The following is a 13704-nucleotide window of genomic DNA, read 5'->3' as shown; positions in this document are numbered from 1 at the left end:
GATGATATCATGATGATTAAGTCAGACAAGGTGCTTGGGACACAGTGAGTGCTTAACCAGTGCTAATGACTGAAAGTGAAAGCAGCCACCAGAAGATGTCAGGATGCTGCATTCTTGAGCCCAGGGAGTTGGGAATAGAAAGTACCTGGGCTCATACATCTGTGAGACCTGGATTTGCGATCCAGCCCTGGCTAGAGCTGTGTGACCTTAGGGAAGTCACTAATCCACTCTGTTTCTCCAACCTGTCATACTTAGTACAAATGAGTGAGCAGGATGGAGTGAAAGGATCTGGAAACTGTTAATAGGGAAAAGTGAGGGATGATGAATGGCAGGGTCATCTCACCAGTAAAGCTTTGCTTTTTTTTCCCCCCACCTACTCTCCCTTTTTATGTATTTAGCTGTGCAACTGATAACTGAGCATCTACTAAGGCTGGGCTCTTAAGTAGGACTTGGGAATACAGTGGTGACCAAAATAAGACTCCTGTGTCATGGAGCAAGTTGACAGGTCTTGTGAGGGTGTAGGACATGCTATGGTGGGGGCAGGACCCTTGGGAGCACAGAGAGGGTGCCTCATAGAGTCTTGGCTGTTCAGAAGAAGCGGCCTCTGAGCAGAGACCAGGAGGAGGAGCTGCCTTGGGTTTCAGATCCCACCAACTGGACTAATGGCACCCACGTGGCCGAGCCACAGAAAGCTGAGCAGTGTGAGGAGGGTGGGAAGTTGTGCAGGTTTCAGTCTTTGACATAGGACAGGAAGCCAGGCTGGCTGGCCCTGGGGTCTTGGAAGTCTGCTCAGCTCACAAGGCCCCATTGCCCTGTCTGTAAAGGAGAGAGAACTTCCCAGGTCTGTCCCGAGCGAAGCCATTCAATACCTCCACATGGTGTTTTCTCCTTTTTTTAAAAATTATTATTAGTTGTTCAAAACATTACATAGCTCTTGACATATCATATTTCATACATTTGATTCAAGTGGGTTATGAACTCCCATTTTTACCCCATATACAGATTGCAGAATCACATCGGTTACACATCCACGTTTTTACATATTGCCATACTAGTGTCTGTTGTATTCTGCTGCCCTTCCTATCCTCAACTATCCCCCCTCCCCTCCCCTCCCATCTTCTCTCTCTACCCCCTCTACTGTCATTCATTTCTCTCCCTTGCTTTTTTCCCCCCCTTTCCCCTCGCTTCCTCTTTTCAATAAAAAGTGTCTAGGGACATCTTCTTTTAAATCCCATTGGGTTGGCTCCTGTGATCCAGTGTGTGTGGAAGCACTTCGAGTCAGGCGTGGTGGCGCACGCCTGTAATTCCAGCGGCTCAGGAGGCTGAGGCAGGAGGATCGTGAGTTCAAGGCCAACCTCAGCAACTTAGCAGGGCCCTAAGCAATTTAGTGAAATCCTTTCTCTTTCAAAATACAAAAAAGGGCTGGGGATGTGGCTCAGTGTTTAAGCGCCCCTGAGTTCAATCTTGGTACCAAAAAAAAAAAAAAAGCACTTTGAAACCCACAGTTGTACCAATGCTGTTGACCGATCAGGCACTTCCCAGTGACGAGGTAGCATCGGGCACCCAGAACCACCTTCAGTGCGGCTGTCAGTATAGATGTGCGTCACGGGGCATTGCTGTGTGTCATTGCTATGTGGTAATACATCACGGGGACACATGCATGGGTGCTTATTTACATATATAAAGTGTACAGTAGGCAGGTGAGAGCTTCTGACATATTCCAAGTCACGTCCAGTGGCTCCGTAACTCACTCAGGGACAATGACAACATTCTTGCAGTGTTCCCCAGGCCCATTCCTCCAGCCCAAGCTCCCCACAGCCCACCCTCTTCCTACTTCTTCCTACTTTTCCTCTGTGCTGTGCATCTTTTATTCTGCTCCAGCCACACGACATGCTGGACTTGTGTCCCTGCGCTGCTGTCCCTTCGGGTTCCTCTGCCACTTCCTCCCTGGCCTCCATGCCTTGGTTCCAGTGTCCCCTGTGGGAATGCTTCTCCCATGCCCTACTGCCCCCTCTTCCCCCTCACCCCTGCTGCCTGCTTCAATTCTGTCCTCCTTCTGACACAGTCCACTTGCTAATCTCTTTGCTGATGTCCCCCAGTAGGTGAGTGTCGCAAGGGCAGGGGCATCTTGACAGCTCTGGGTGCCTTTTTTTTCTCAGTGCTGACCTACAAGTGGTGCTCAATAAACACACGTGCTTGGGGGAAGTTCCACAGGATGGCTGTGAGTGGCAAGGGCTACAGAGTGACCTCATTGTGATGTCCTGGTGCTGGCAGTTCAGGAGACAAACACCGCTCTGCGTTTCGGCCGAGCACGGCCCTCGCGGGTTCTTGGCAGCTGGTGGGTGAAGCAGGAGCAAGTGGTGCTTAGCTTCCACCTTGGGCACTGCCCGCCTCTTTCTGGCTGAGTAGAGTCTGGTAAGAGCATGGCAGAGGCCACGGCAGGGTCAGGGAGTGGCCCTCGCTGCATCCCAGGGCCAAGGGGAGACAGCAGAACTCTCTCCTCCTTTTTGGCACTCATCCCACCACCAAGGGCTCCTGATCTCCAGGGCAAAGGTCGCAGCACCTGCTGCTCAGGGGACATGTGACCACTGGAGGCTGCTGGGTTGGAACAACCTGCACAGGCAGGCCATTGTGCTAAACTCGCGGCTCTCCGTGCCAAGCCACGCCTCACCCCAGGCGCCAGCCCTCTGAGGCCCAATTCACAGGGTCCTCAGACTGCAGGGAGGGATCCGGAGGGCCCTGGGGAGGACGGGGTGCCTTCTGGAGATTCGCAGGTGGGAGTACAGGGGGAGAAGTAAGGCTTCAAGCTTTATGAGGAGTGGCAGACACAGGGCCATCCATGCTGGTTGGATTCTTGGTGACACTTTGGCACCGACCGTTGGCCATGGTCCTCCAACACTTGCTCTGGTAGCAAAGACTGCTGAGTGTTAACTGACTTGTTTAGAAGTCCAAAGGTTTTCTCCTTGTCCCAACTGGGTCCAGAGATTCTCAGCAAGTCACTGCCCATTCTGGGAGGAGGACCTTCCTACACACAACTGTCCTCAGCAGGCCACCAGCCAAGGATTTGGGGCTACTAAGCTCTGGCTGACCCTGGCCAAACTTGGAGAGAGCACAGCGGGTGAACTTCTGGAAAGGCAGATGGGTGGGAGGGAGCACGTGCCAGCTTTCCCCTTGAAAGCCAAGTGGTCTTGGGCAGGCACCTAGCCTTTCTGAGCCTGAGCTTCCTCATGGTAAGAGGGGGTGACATGGCTTCTCATCCACGGTGGCAGAGGATCTCAAACGGAGCCAGAAGTGTGGAATGTTGGCACAATGAAAATGCACTCGTCGCTGTCCTAGGAGTGAGGAGTCCCATGAGCGCTGCACCCTGTTCTTGCTAGGACCAAGCACATGGGTAGATTCCCCCTCACAGGGCCACCCATGCCATTAAGGAAGTCCTGCCCAGCCTAGGTTGCTTTTCTCTTTATGTTGCCTCAGTAGTGGGACAAGACAGGACACCCCAATGGAGGGAGTGTGCCCTGCTTCCCTGCCTTTCCTGCAGGGCACAGCTATGGGGCTGGCAGGGAGCCATCAGATGTCCAGGCCCTCCTGTAGGTCACCCCAAGGGAGGTGGCCACACTGAGCTTGATTGTACCTGGTGAATGGGGGATGGTGCTTTGCTTGGTACCTCGGGAAATTCTTGAGTGCCCCGTGGGAGGGAAGTGTCAAGGGGTGAATCTGAGTCCGGGACCCACTCTGGGTCTCAGATTCTTATTACGGATTCAGCGATCCCAGGCCTGCCTTGTCCCCAGTCCTCAGCAAGGCTTTCCACAAGAAGAGAGGAAAGGGCAGGGGCAGATGCTGGTGCAGAGACCAGGACGAGGACACCTTCAATGCCCTTGACCCTGACCCTGGCTGCGGGGGATCTGAGCTGATTTCTGCTTCCCGGGATTTTCTCTCAAGAGTTCTCTTCTGAGGGAACCCCCTTGCCCAGCTGTGGGAAGGGAGCAGGGCGAGGGTGATGGAGGGGTCACCTGCTAGTGAGCACCAGTGGTTTTAGGTGCTGTCCAAGGTGCTGCGTCACCTTTTCCACCATTCTTGGCACCCTTGTCCCTGAAGGGCCCTGTGACCCTGAACTTTGGGGTGGGACAGTCTTGAGCCTCCTTTATGCCACTTGCTACTGGGGCCTTAGCAGGTGATTTCCCTCCTGGAGGCCTGCTTGCCTCGCCTGTGACAGTGGGACAATCAGGACACAAAGTCCAAGTGTGTGAGAGTCAATGACACCATGGGGCACAGGCACAGGACGCTGAAAAGTTTAGTGTGATAATGAAGAAGAAGGAGAAAAGATGACGGAGAGGTAGCAGAGGCTCTGCAGGACCCAAGAGATGGCATCCTGGGCTTCTCCGCTTCCTGGAATGTCCAGACAGGCAGCCTCACAGACCTGACTCCATTTCCCCCTTGCTTAGTTGCCTGGGGCCAAAGAACAGAAAGGCCCCATTCCTCTAGGTCTCACCCTTAACTCGGGGCTAGGTGACCCCCTCCTGGGCCCCCAGCCTGCTGAGGGAGGGAGGATGGGGAGGAGGGAGGCCGGGGAGGAGGGAGGCCGGGGAGGAGGGAGGATGGGGAGGAGGGAGGATGGGGAGGAGGGAGGCCGGGCCTCTCCAGGTCCCTGCCCAGGAGCGTGCCGACTTGCTCCAGTTCCCTCCTCCCACGGCTGGCTGTCTCTAGGTGCCTTCCTTTAATTAAAAGTACTTAGCCTTCCGCTAGACTGGCCTGCATTTGCATGGGATCCTTCTCTTTATGCAGCCTCAGTATCAGGATGAACCAGGAGCTTAACGGAGCATCCTGCCGTGTCCAGGGACACCTGGCCCAGCGAGCGAGTGCCCTGCTTGCTATGCTGCCCCTGGACTCCAGACTCCATAGGCAGCATGGCCTCCCCTGCAGGTGGGAGGGATCCTCCCAGGGACCCCAGCCTCCTGCTGAGCTCAGCCTTATTCTCAGACCATGTCACTGGGTCCCTAAAGCCAGGGCCGGCCCTGGAGCTGAGGGCATGATTGAGGAAGGCTGGTGTTCCCGACTCCCTGGTTGCCTGGACCCTGGCCTGAGCCCTGGGGGTTATTTCAGGGAAGGTCAAGTCCCAGCTCCTGCCCAAAAGGAACTGAAGCTCATCAGGAGACATTTGTAGTGGAGATCTCACAAGGAACTGTCTGGCAGGAGATGGTCAGAACGGCTGTTGAAACCTTTCAGCTGAAGAACTGGAATTTGAAGGGAAGCAGGCCATAGACTCTCAGTGTGGACCATTATTTTATTTTATTTTTTCAGTGCTGGGGTGGAACCCGGGGCCTCTACTCGCAAGGTGGGTGCTCTACCACTGAGCCACGCCTTGTCTTCATGTTTTATGTATTTATTAAATGAAGATTCGGATGGTAGAGAATTCGGGCCATTTCACCTGATCGTATTGGCGGCAACAGGCCTGGGGTTTCAACTGTGGCCAGGTGGCTTCCCACAGAGGAGGCACACTCTTGGGGAGGTGGGACCTGGGGCCTCCCTGGTGCTTGTGCTCTGAGGGACCTGGAGACCCAGACCAGCGCACAGGCTTGACTGCAGAGCCCTCTCTGCCTTCGGACTCTGGATCTCCCAGCTGACCTCTGCAGTCCCTCTCCTCCCTGGCCAGTATTCGGCCCTTCCAGCTGCCCAAGGTCTCAGGACCAGGAGGACGAGAGAAGGCAGGAGGCCTGATTCTTACAGATATGGAAAGGAGGAGCAGAGGGGGCTCACCCCTGACCCCAGATGGGGCCAGGAAAACCAGGTCCCAGCCCCCATGAGCTAGGTCAGATCAGATCCTCCTTTTCTAGAAATCCCTCTTCCTTGGACTGGGAGATGTGTGTCAATACCGTGCTAGGTCCGGGGTAGACAGGGGCAGGAGACGGCAGACGAGGTCCAGATTTGCTTTGGAGGTGTGCGTTTGGAACGTCTCCCGTTGCCCATTCCCCTTTCCCTCTAGCTGGGCAGGCGTATGAAGAATGAAGGTCTCATTCGTCTGGAGCCTGAGCTCTCCATTCACATCCCCTTTGCCACGGTGCTCTGCAGAACTGGGGGGAGAAGAATGGCAGTGACTCCCTGCCCCAGAGCGCGTTCTACAGCACGATCTCACGGCGTCCTCATGAGCACCTGAGCGTTCTATGAGGGGGGTATTCACCCATTTCACGGATGAGCAGCGTGAGGTTCTGGTGGGATGAGTAACACACCAAGGTCACTTTGCTACTGAGCGTCAGATCAGGACTTGGACAGGACCCTCTGCTTCCAGAGACTCGGGGCTGGGGTGGGGAAGACCATCTGGAAGGGACCTGGAGTCTAGTTAAGACTCTGCGTCCCCTGTTGTTGCCCACAAAGCGGAACCATCCACCCAGGACACTCGGAAGAACGAGGTGAGCATCTTGATTGAAATGCCAGCCATAGACTTCTTCCCTAGTTCAGGCACCATGACTCCAGAGACGTACCAAAACACAAGGATTCAGTTGGGAACAATGTATCAACATGAGCCGGAGACACAACGGAGTTCTTAGCGGATTCTGAGCCACTCGCTACACTTGCTGTCACCCAGGAAGCAGAGAGGTGAGCTCAAGGGGCAGAGCTCCAGAGCGGGTATGATTTGGTGGGGTGCAGAGCTCCAAGCCCGGGACCACGTGGCTCGGCTCTTGGCTAGTCCAGGTTCTCTGTTGAAAAGTGGTAAGTATTGATTCAGTGACGGAAGAAGGGGTCAGTGAGGGAAGGGGGTGGGAGCATAGAAAGGGCCTGGGAGGCAGATTTGAACAGGCGGATTCCCGTTTAGGATTGGATTTGTGCAAGAGAAGCAGGGTGTGCACCTGTGGGTGTGAACTGGAGCCCCAGCTTCCTCCTCTCCGGGCTTGAGAAGAAAAAAAAGGACATTTTTCTCAAAGGGGCTAAAAGGTTCAATTGATTCAGATGGTGACCACCCAGCTGGGCTCCACCACGTGAGCTGTCCTGGGGATGGGAGGTACTGACCGGGTAGGAGGCAAATAGGTCCTTGCAGGCTGAGGTGAAGGACCTGGCCTACAGGAGGAGGCTGGTCCTCTCCCCTGAGGGAGCAGCATGAGTGGTGCCCAGGACTCCTGGGTAACCCGTCCGCGAAACGCTTCACTTGCAAAAGAGGGAGCCCATTAAAATCAACTGGGCAAAAATACAGAACTGTGGGGATGGGTCACGGAACCCGAGGTCAAGATGCAGCAGGGCCTCCGAAGTGACCAGAACCGGGACCAGAAAGGCCTTTAGACCACCTGCCATCTCCTCTGCTTTTCCTATCAGAGCCCCGGCTTCTCTTTCTGTACCTCTGCAGGAAATGTCTCTTTTCTGTCCTGCACAAGGTGGGGGTGACACAAGTGTGGTGTGAGACCCAGATTACCTATTGGACATCGTGAAGTGGGGGGCATCAGCAGAGTTTGGTTGGGCCGAGGATGCCGACACCCAGTCCAGTCGGCTCTCACTGAGGCTCTTGGGGTTCATCCGGGTGAATGAGGTTTGCAGTTCTCAGAGAAGAGGAGGTAGAAACTTCAGAATGGCTTAGACACCCCCAAACACTCATCAGAGATACTTTTTCTGAAGATTGGACTTTCCTAAGTACCCCTTTGTCACAATTCACCTCTCCAGTGAGCTGGGACTGACCCAAAGCGCCTTATGCCAGCAGGTGGTATTAATAGTGATTGGACAGGGCTGGGGCTGTCGCTCAGGGGCAGAGAGCTTGCCTAGCATGCGTAGGGTACTAGGTTCAATCCTTAGCACCACACAAAAACAAATAAAATAAAGGCATTCTGACCATCTATAACTACAAAAAAAAAATAATGATAGCACATCCAAGGTAAGGGGGTGATTCCTGCCCCCCTTCTTCTCTTGAGTCACACAACACTTGGGTTTTGAGTTCAATACTATCAAAAAAAAAAAAAAAAGCTGGCTGAGATAGAAACTGAGGGTCCCAGAGGACTCTGAGTGCACTCTAAACCAGGCCCACTGGGGATGGGTTTAAAGGACAGAGAATATTTTTCCTAAACAAACAAGACTGAGGGGACAGTGGCTCTGGGGAGAGAGTCCATGTGTTTAGTGAACAATGTGCTCACTAAATGTTGTCCCTAAATCAGTTTTGCTTAAATCTGAGTGGCGATCGGGGCAGCTGATCTGCCTGGCCCTGGAATGAGCACTGCCTTGTGTGGGAGGTTAGTCTTCTTTCAGGGAACGCTCTCTGCTGGGGATGCTGGGAAGAGGACACCTTAGGGATCAGGGGTTCCCAAGTCTGACTGATTTTCCTAAGTACCCCAAGTATCATACAGTCACCTGCAGGAGTTAAAAAAACCACAGACTCTACCTAAGACTTGCTGAAGCAGTCTTGAGCCAGGGCTTCTAACATCTAGAATCTCCCCCAGGTGATTCTGATCATCAGCTGAATTTGGGAACCATTGAATCAGAAGACCTTTAAGAAATCTTCCAGCTGAGCACATGCCTGTAGCCTCACAACTCAGGAGGCTGAGGCAGGAGGATCACTTGAGCCAGGCCTCGGAAGCCAGACAAAGCAACAACAAAGGCCCCATCTCTTCAAAGAAAAGACCTCTTTAAATTCTAAATCCTGATGAATACATCTACACTAAGCATGGTCCCCAGACCAGCAGCACAGGTGTCATCTGGAACTTGTTTGGAATGCAAACTCTTGGGACCCACCCAAGACCTGCTGGATCAGAAATGCTAAAGGTGGATTTTAGCCTCTGTATATTAAAACACAGGTGATTTTGATGCCTGCTCACATCTGAGAACCACTGATCTCCAGTATTTATTAGTTTCACTTATAAAACTAATTTTTAGTTTAATTCTATTTTGTTTTAGTTTAGCTTGGTTTGGATTTGAGCAAGGGGTTCCATTGAGTTTACCACCTACTTTGTGGTAGTCAGGCTCAAAGATGGCCCCCAAATTCAAAGGATCCCTGCCTCCAGATGCAAAGGATCCCTGCCTCCTGCTGCTCCTGCCCTCCTGCAGTTTCTTCTCGCACTCTAGGATTGGTCCACTAGACCCCTGGAGGACAGCAGGTGTGATGGCATATGAATTCCGAGGCTCTGCTATGAAAGAGGAGCTTCTGTCCTGCTGCCTCTTGGAAGCCAGCCGCCATGTTTGAGGATGCTAGGCATCTCCATGGAGAAGCCCATGTGTGAGGACCTGAGTCCTTCTGCCGACAGCCAATGAGCACCCACGGCCCTCAGTCAGTACTGTGAGGGGCATATCCTGGATGGATCCTCAGTCCAAGTCAAGCCTTCATGTGCTGCAGGCCTGGTTGGCAGCTTGACTGTAATCTCATGAGAAACCCTGGGCAGGATTCACCCAGCTCTGCAGATCCTGGAGCCCTGACCCTCAGAAATAAATGTGTTTGAGTTAAAAAATGTTTGTTGTTCTAAGCTGCTGACTTTGGGGGTAATTTGTTTTACAGCAATAGAAAATTCATACTAGATGTGTGTTTTCCTGTATCCTCTGAGAAATTCTTTTCTTGGTCATAGGAGTATGCTGTTAGAAGACTGCTTAGAAAATATTTTCCTGATTAGAAAAGGAAATGGATTTTTAAAAATATTTATTTTTTAGTTTTAGGTGGACACAATATCTTTATTTTATTTTTTATGTGGTGCTGAGGATTGAACCCAATGCCTCATGCATGCTAGGAGAACACTCTACCACTGAGCAAGAACCCCAGCCCCGGATTTTTTCCCTACATTTTCTTTTTGTCCTAAACTGACTTGTTTTGAGCTTTAAATCTGGCCCCTACCACTGACAGTTTTGGTGAATTCATATAACACTCCATTCTTGGTGTTTTAGATGTAGTATTTTAGATGTATTGGCATTTCAGAAATCCCCTTAAAGGATCCTCCCAGATGCCAGTTGGGAGACATTGGGCACTCTCCTGTGGGTCCATTCGATGCTTTATCCTGCTCTGGATGGACTTCTGGCTGGGACAGGGGTTATCCTGGAGGAGAGACCACATGGTCTTTCCCAGAGACAAGTCAGGGGCAACGGCAGTGGGGGACAGTGGCTGGGGTCGGCGAGACTCACCTCTGAGTAAAAGGAGAGAAAAGTTCAGGCGTATCATCCCGGCCTCTCATATTGGTGTTTGACCACTTGTGGGTGTTGTGTCCATTCGCCATCTTGGAATTCTTCAGCAATGGGAGGCCAGGGCCAGTGCTGGCCAACTTGACCCATTCTATTACTTTCCCACTAGTTTCCATTTCCTTTTACAGAAAAGGGAACCACAGAGGGGCACACGGAGTGGGGAGGAGGGACCAACAGCATGCAGAGTCCCTGAGCATCCCGCAAGTCTGCAAGAAGCCCTCTGGTTCTGTGAAGGAGCTCTTGGCACTTAGCTTTCCTTCTGAGATCCCAAAACCTGTCTTTGGAAGTTGGTTTCCACTGTACGGACTCTGCCTGCAATTCATGCAGATTCCACCAGGTGGAGAAGTTCTGGATTTCAAGGCAGAACTCACCCAAGAGAAGAGCTTTAACCATCACACTTGGAGCTGTTCCTAAACACACAGGATCATACACACACACACACACACACACACACACACACACTCACGCACTCACAGAATACTAACGGCTGGGGTGTCGCTCAGTGGTAGAGCAGTTGCCTGGCATGTTCGAGGCCCTGGGTTCCATCCCCAGCATCACCACCATGACCACAAGAAAAACAGAAAGAAAGAAAAAAGGACGAAAATCTGCCCTTAAACTGACAGGCACTGTAAACGTATCCAGACTTTCAGCTCCCCCTCTCCAGGCCTTTGCTCCTCATCTATGAAGTGAAAACGTTGAGGAAAGTGACCTCCAATGTCCAGCTCTGGATTCCTAGATTCCTCAGCAGAGCATTTCTCACAAGCTTCTTTTACTCATTTTGATTTGCCCTTGGGGTCATCCCCATCTCCCCATTCCTTCCTTTACTGCAGTTTGCTTGAGTTCTGTCTCTTTCAACGTTGCCAAATCTTGAAGTTAATTTCCATAACTTCTCTTTATTTAAAAAATATCTCTATATCTTCGTTTGCCCATTTTTTTCCTTTTCCCTGGAGTTTTTGAGACACATCTCTGGGTACTTTCTTGGTTTCCCGTGACTGCCTATGTTCTCCGGTCAAGTGCCCAGTCCATGCTGGGTCACCACTCCATTTCCAGACTGGTCCTACCATGAGCTTTGGGTTGTTCTGGTGACTGGATGATGTAATGAACAAACAGGGGCGTTTGCTCACTGGTTGATAAATCTTGATTGTTGGGAAATGGGATACTGGGGTAGGGGGATCCCCCTCATTCTGGGGAATACTTCAAGAATGATTCCTCCTTGAAAATCGAACAGAGAAGCCCAGAATGGTAGGCAGTCACGTCTCATGCATGATCTGCCCTGTGTTCCTGATGTGTCAACTTGACCAGAGCGTGGACTGCCCAGATATCTGGCTACACATTCTTTCTGAGCGTGTCAGTGAGGTTGTTTCTGGAGAGATTGACATTTGAATTGGGAGACTGGCTAGAGCAGATTGCCTCCCAGTGTGGGAGTTCCAATCCATTGAATGCTTGAACAGAACAAAAAGGGGAAGGAGGGAGAATCTGTTCTCTCTGCCTGACTGCTTGAGCTAGGACATCCTTCTTCTCCTGCCCTTGAACTGCAGCTGGTACATTTGCTACTCTTGGTTCTTAGACCTTTTGACTTGAACTGTAACTACACCACCAGCTTTCCAGTTTGCAAATGGCAAAATGCGGGGATCCTCAGTCTCTATATCATATGAACCAATTCTTTATGATAAATCTCTTTCTATTTCTCACTCTATCTATCTATCTATCTATCATCCATCTCCCCATCCATCTATCCATTCATCCATCATCCATCCATTCATCCATCCATCTATGCATTCATCCACCCATATATCCATCCATCCATCCATCCATCCATCTATCCATCCACCCGTCCATCCATCCATCCATCTATCCATGCATCCATGCATCCATCCATCCATACATGCATGCATCCATCATCCATCCATCCATCCATCCATGCATCCATCCATCCATTCATCCATGCATGCATCCATCCATCCCTTTATCTATCTATCCATCCCTCTATCCATGCATGCATGCATGCATACATCCATCCACCTATCCACCCATCCATCTATCTATCCATCCATCCATCCATCTATCCATCCATCCATTCATCCATCCACCCATCTATGTGTGCATGCATGAATGCATCCATCCATCCATTCATCCATGCATCCATGCATCCATCCCTTTATCTACCATCCATACATCCATACATCCATCCTTCCATGCATCCGTTCATCATCCGTCACCTACCTACCTATGAGAGATATATATCTGTATCTATATACTGAACTGGTTCTGTTTCTCCAGCAAACTCTAATACAGCACCTTTCAAGCTTGTCGTGACATTGCTCCTAGATAAATCTCATTTCCTCACGGGAAATCTTTTGCCTCTTCCTTTTCCTCCTCTCCCTCTCCATCCTGGGTGTGCTCTCTTCCCCCACCTGATGCACCAGCACTGCAATCCTTGCCTCTGGCTCTGCCTTCTGTAGGATCTAGGCTAAGACCCCTGACCTGAGGTGACACACTGTTCTCCTTTCCTGATGCCTGTTCCATCACTTGGGTTCTCGTGTCAATCACTTCTGTCTCCTGCGTGCTTCATTAACCATTCTATTGTTTTAAACCTTGAACTTCTCTTTCCCTGTGGCTTTCCTTCTCTTAGCCCATGCACAAGTGTTTCCATGAAAAGAAAATCATCTCATTACTGAAAGTGTTGAATTCCATCTCTTCATGAGCAAATTCCTTGTTAAGTTAGCTCACTGTCTGTGTTAGGGGCTGCCGTGACCATGCAGCACACATCAGGTGGCTTTCTTCTGCAGTTCTGGAGCGGGGAATTGAGACGCAGGCAGGCCTTGTCCCCTGACAGCTCTGGAGAGCCTTCTGTCTCTCCCAGCTTCTGGGGGCTCCAGAGTTCCTGGAGCTGGGCAGCTTGGCTGTCGTTGACCATATCTATACATGGTTCTCTTCCCTCCACATCGGTGTCCTCACATGACCGTCTCCTCCTCCTACAAGGACACAGTCGTAAGGACCCAGGACCCATCCTAATGACCCCATGTTAACTTGATTACGTCTGCACAGACCCTATTTCCAAATTAGGTCACATTCCCAGGCACTGGAATCAGGACTTCCACATATCTTCTGGGGAACCCAGGCAACCCACAGGGTTTCCGAAATGTTCTTGTAGCCTCATTCTGTGGCTCCTTGTAGCAGGTGTCTTTCCACATCCTGCCCTCCCGTGATTCCCCTGAAGGTCATCAGTTGCAGATTCACTGGCTGCTTCTAAGTCCTTTCCCTTGTGACTGCCCCACGGTGTTTGGCATGGCTGTCTCTCCCCTCCTTTCTGGCTACTCAGTGTTCAGGGTGACCTCTGTTAACCTGGTGTCCAGGTCACTGTGTGCACCTGGGGCTCCTGTGTGCTTTTACTTCCCTCCCTATCTGCAACTCCAGGTGCCTCTTAACCTGGGGGCCTTGGTCACAGTCCCTGTCCAACGCACTCTCCTCTGGCCTCTTCCCAACCTTCATGCTCCAGCGCCCTCTTCTAAGTAGGTAACAGATACATCTCTGCAAGCTCAGGGCAAGCTTTGCCACTTAGAAGTCGCCAAA

At 51.4% G+C, this 13704-nt stretch overlaps 1 protein-coding gene across 1 annotated transcript in view; it reads right to left on the bottom strand.

The window, feature by feature from the left end:
- The window catches only part of Pax8 (paired box 8), a 72351-nt gene extending 59303 nt beyond the window's left edge, over positions 1-13048 (bottom strand). The window contains exon 1 of the mRNA XM_071601260.1: positions 12862-13048. Within this exon, the coding sequence (XP_071457361.1) occupies positions 12862-13048 (187 nt within the window). The remainder of the gene's footprint in view (positions 1-12861) is intronic.
- Between the last annotated feature and the right edge of the window lie 656 nt (positions 13049-13704).

This window comes from Marmota flaviventris, chromosome 14 (genome assembly GCF_047511675.1).
Source record: "Marmota flaviventris isolate mMarFla1 chromosome 14, mMarFla1.hap1, whole genome shotgun sequence".
Classification (NCBI taxonomy): Eukaryota; Metazoa; Chordata; class Mammalia; order Rodentia; family Sciuridae; genus Marmota; species Marmota flaviventris.
This window is presented reverse-complemented; position numbering and strand designations above follow the sequence as displayed.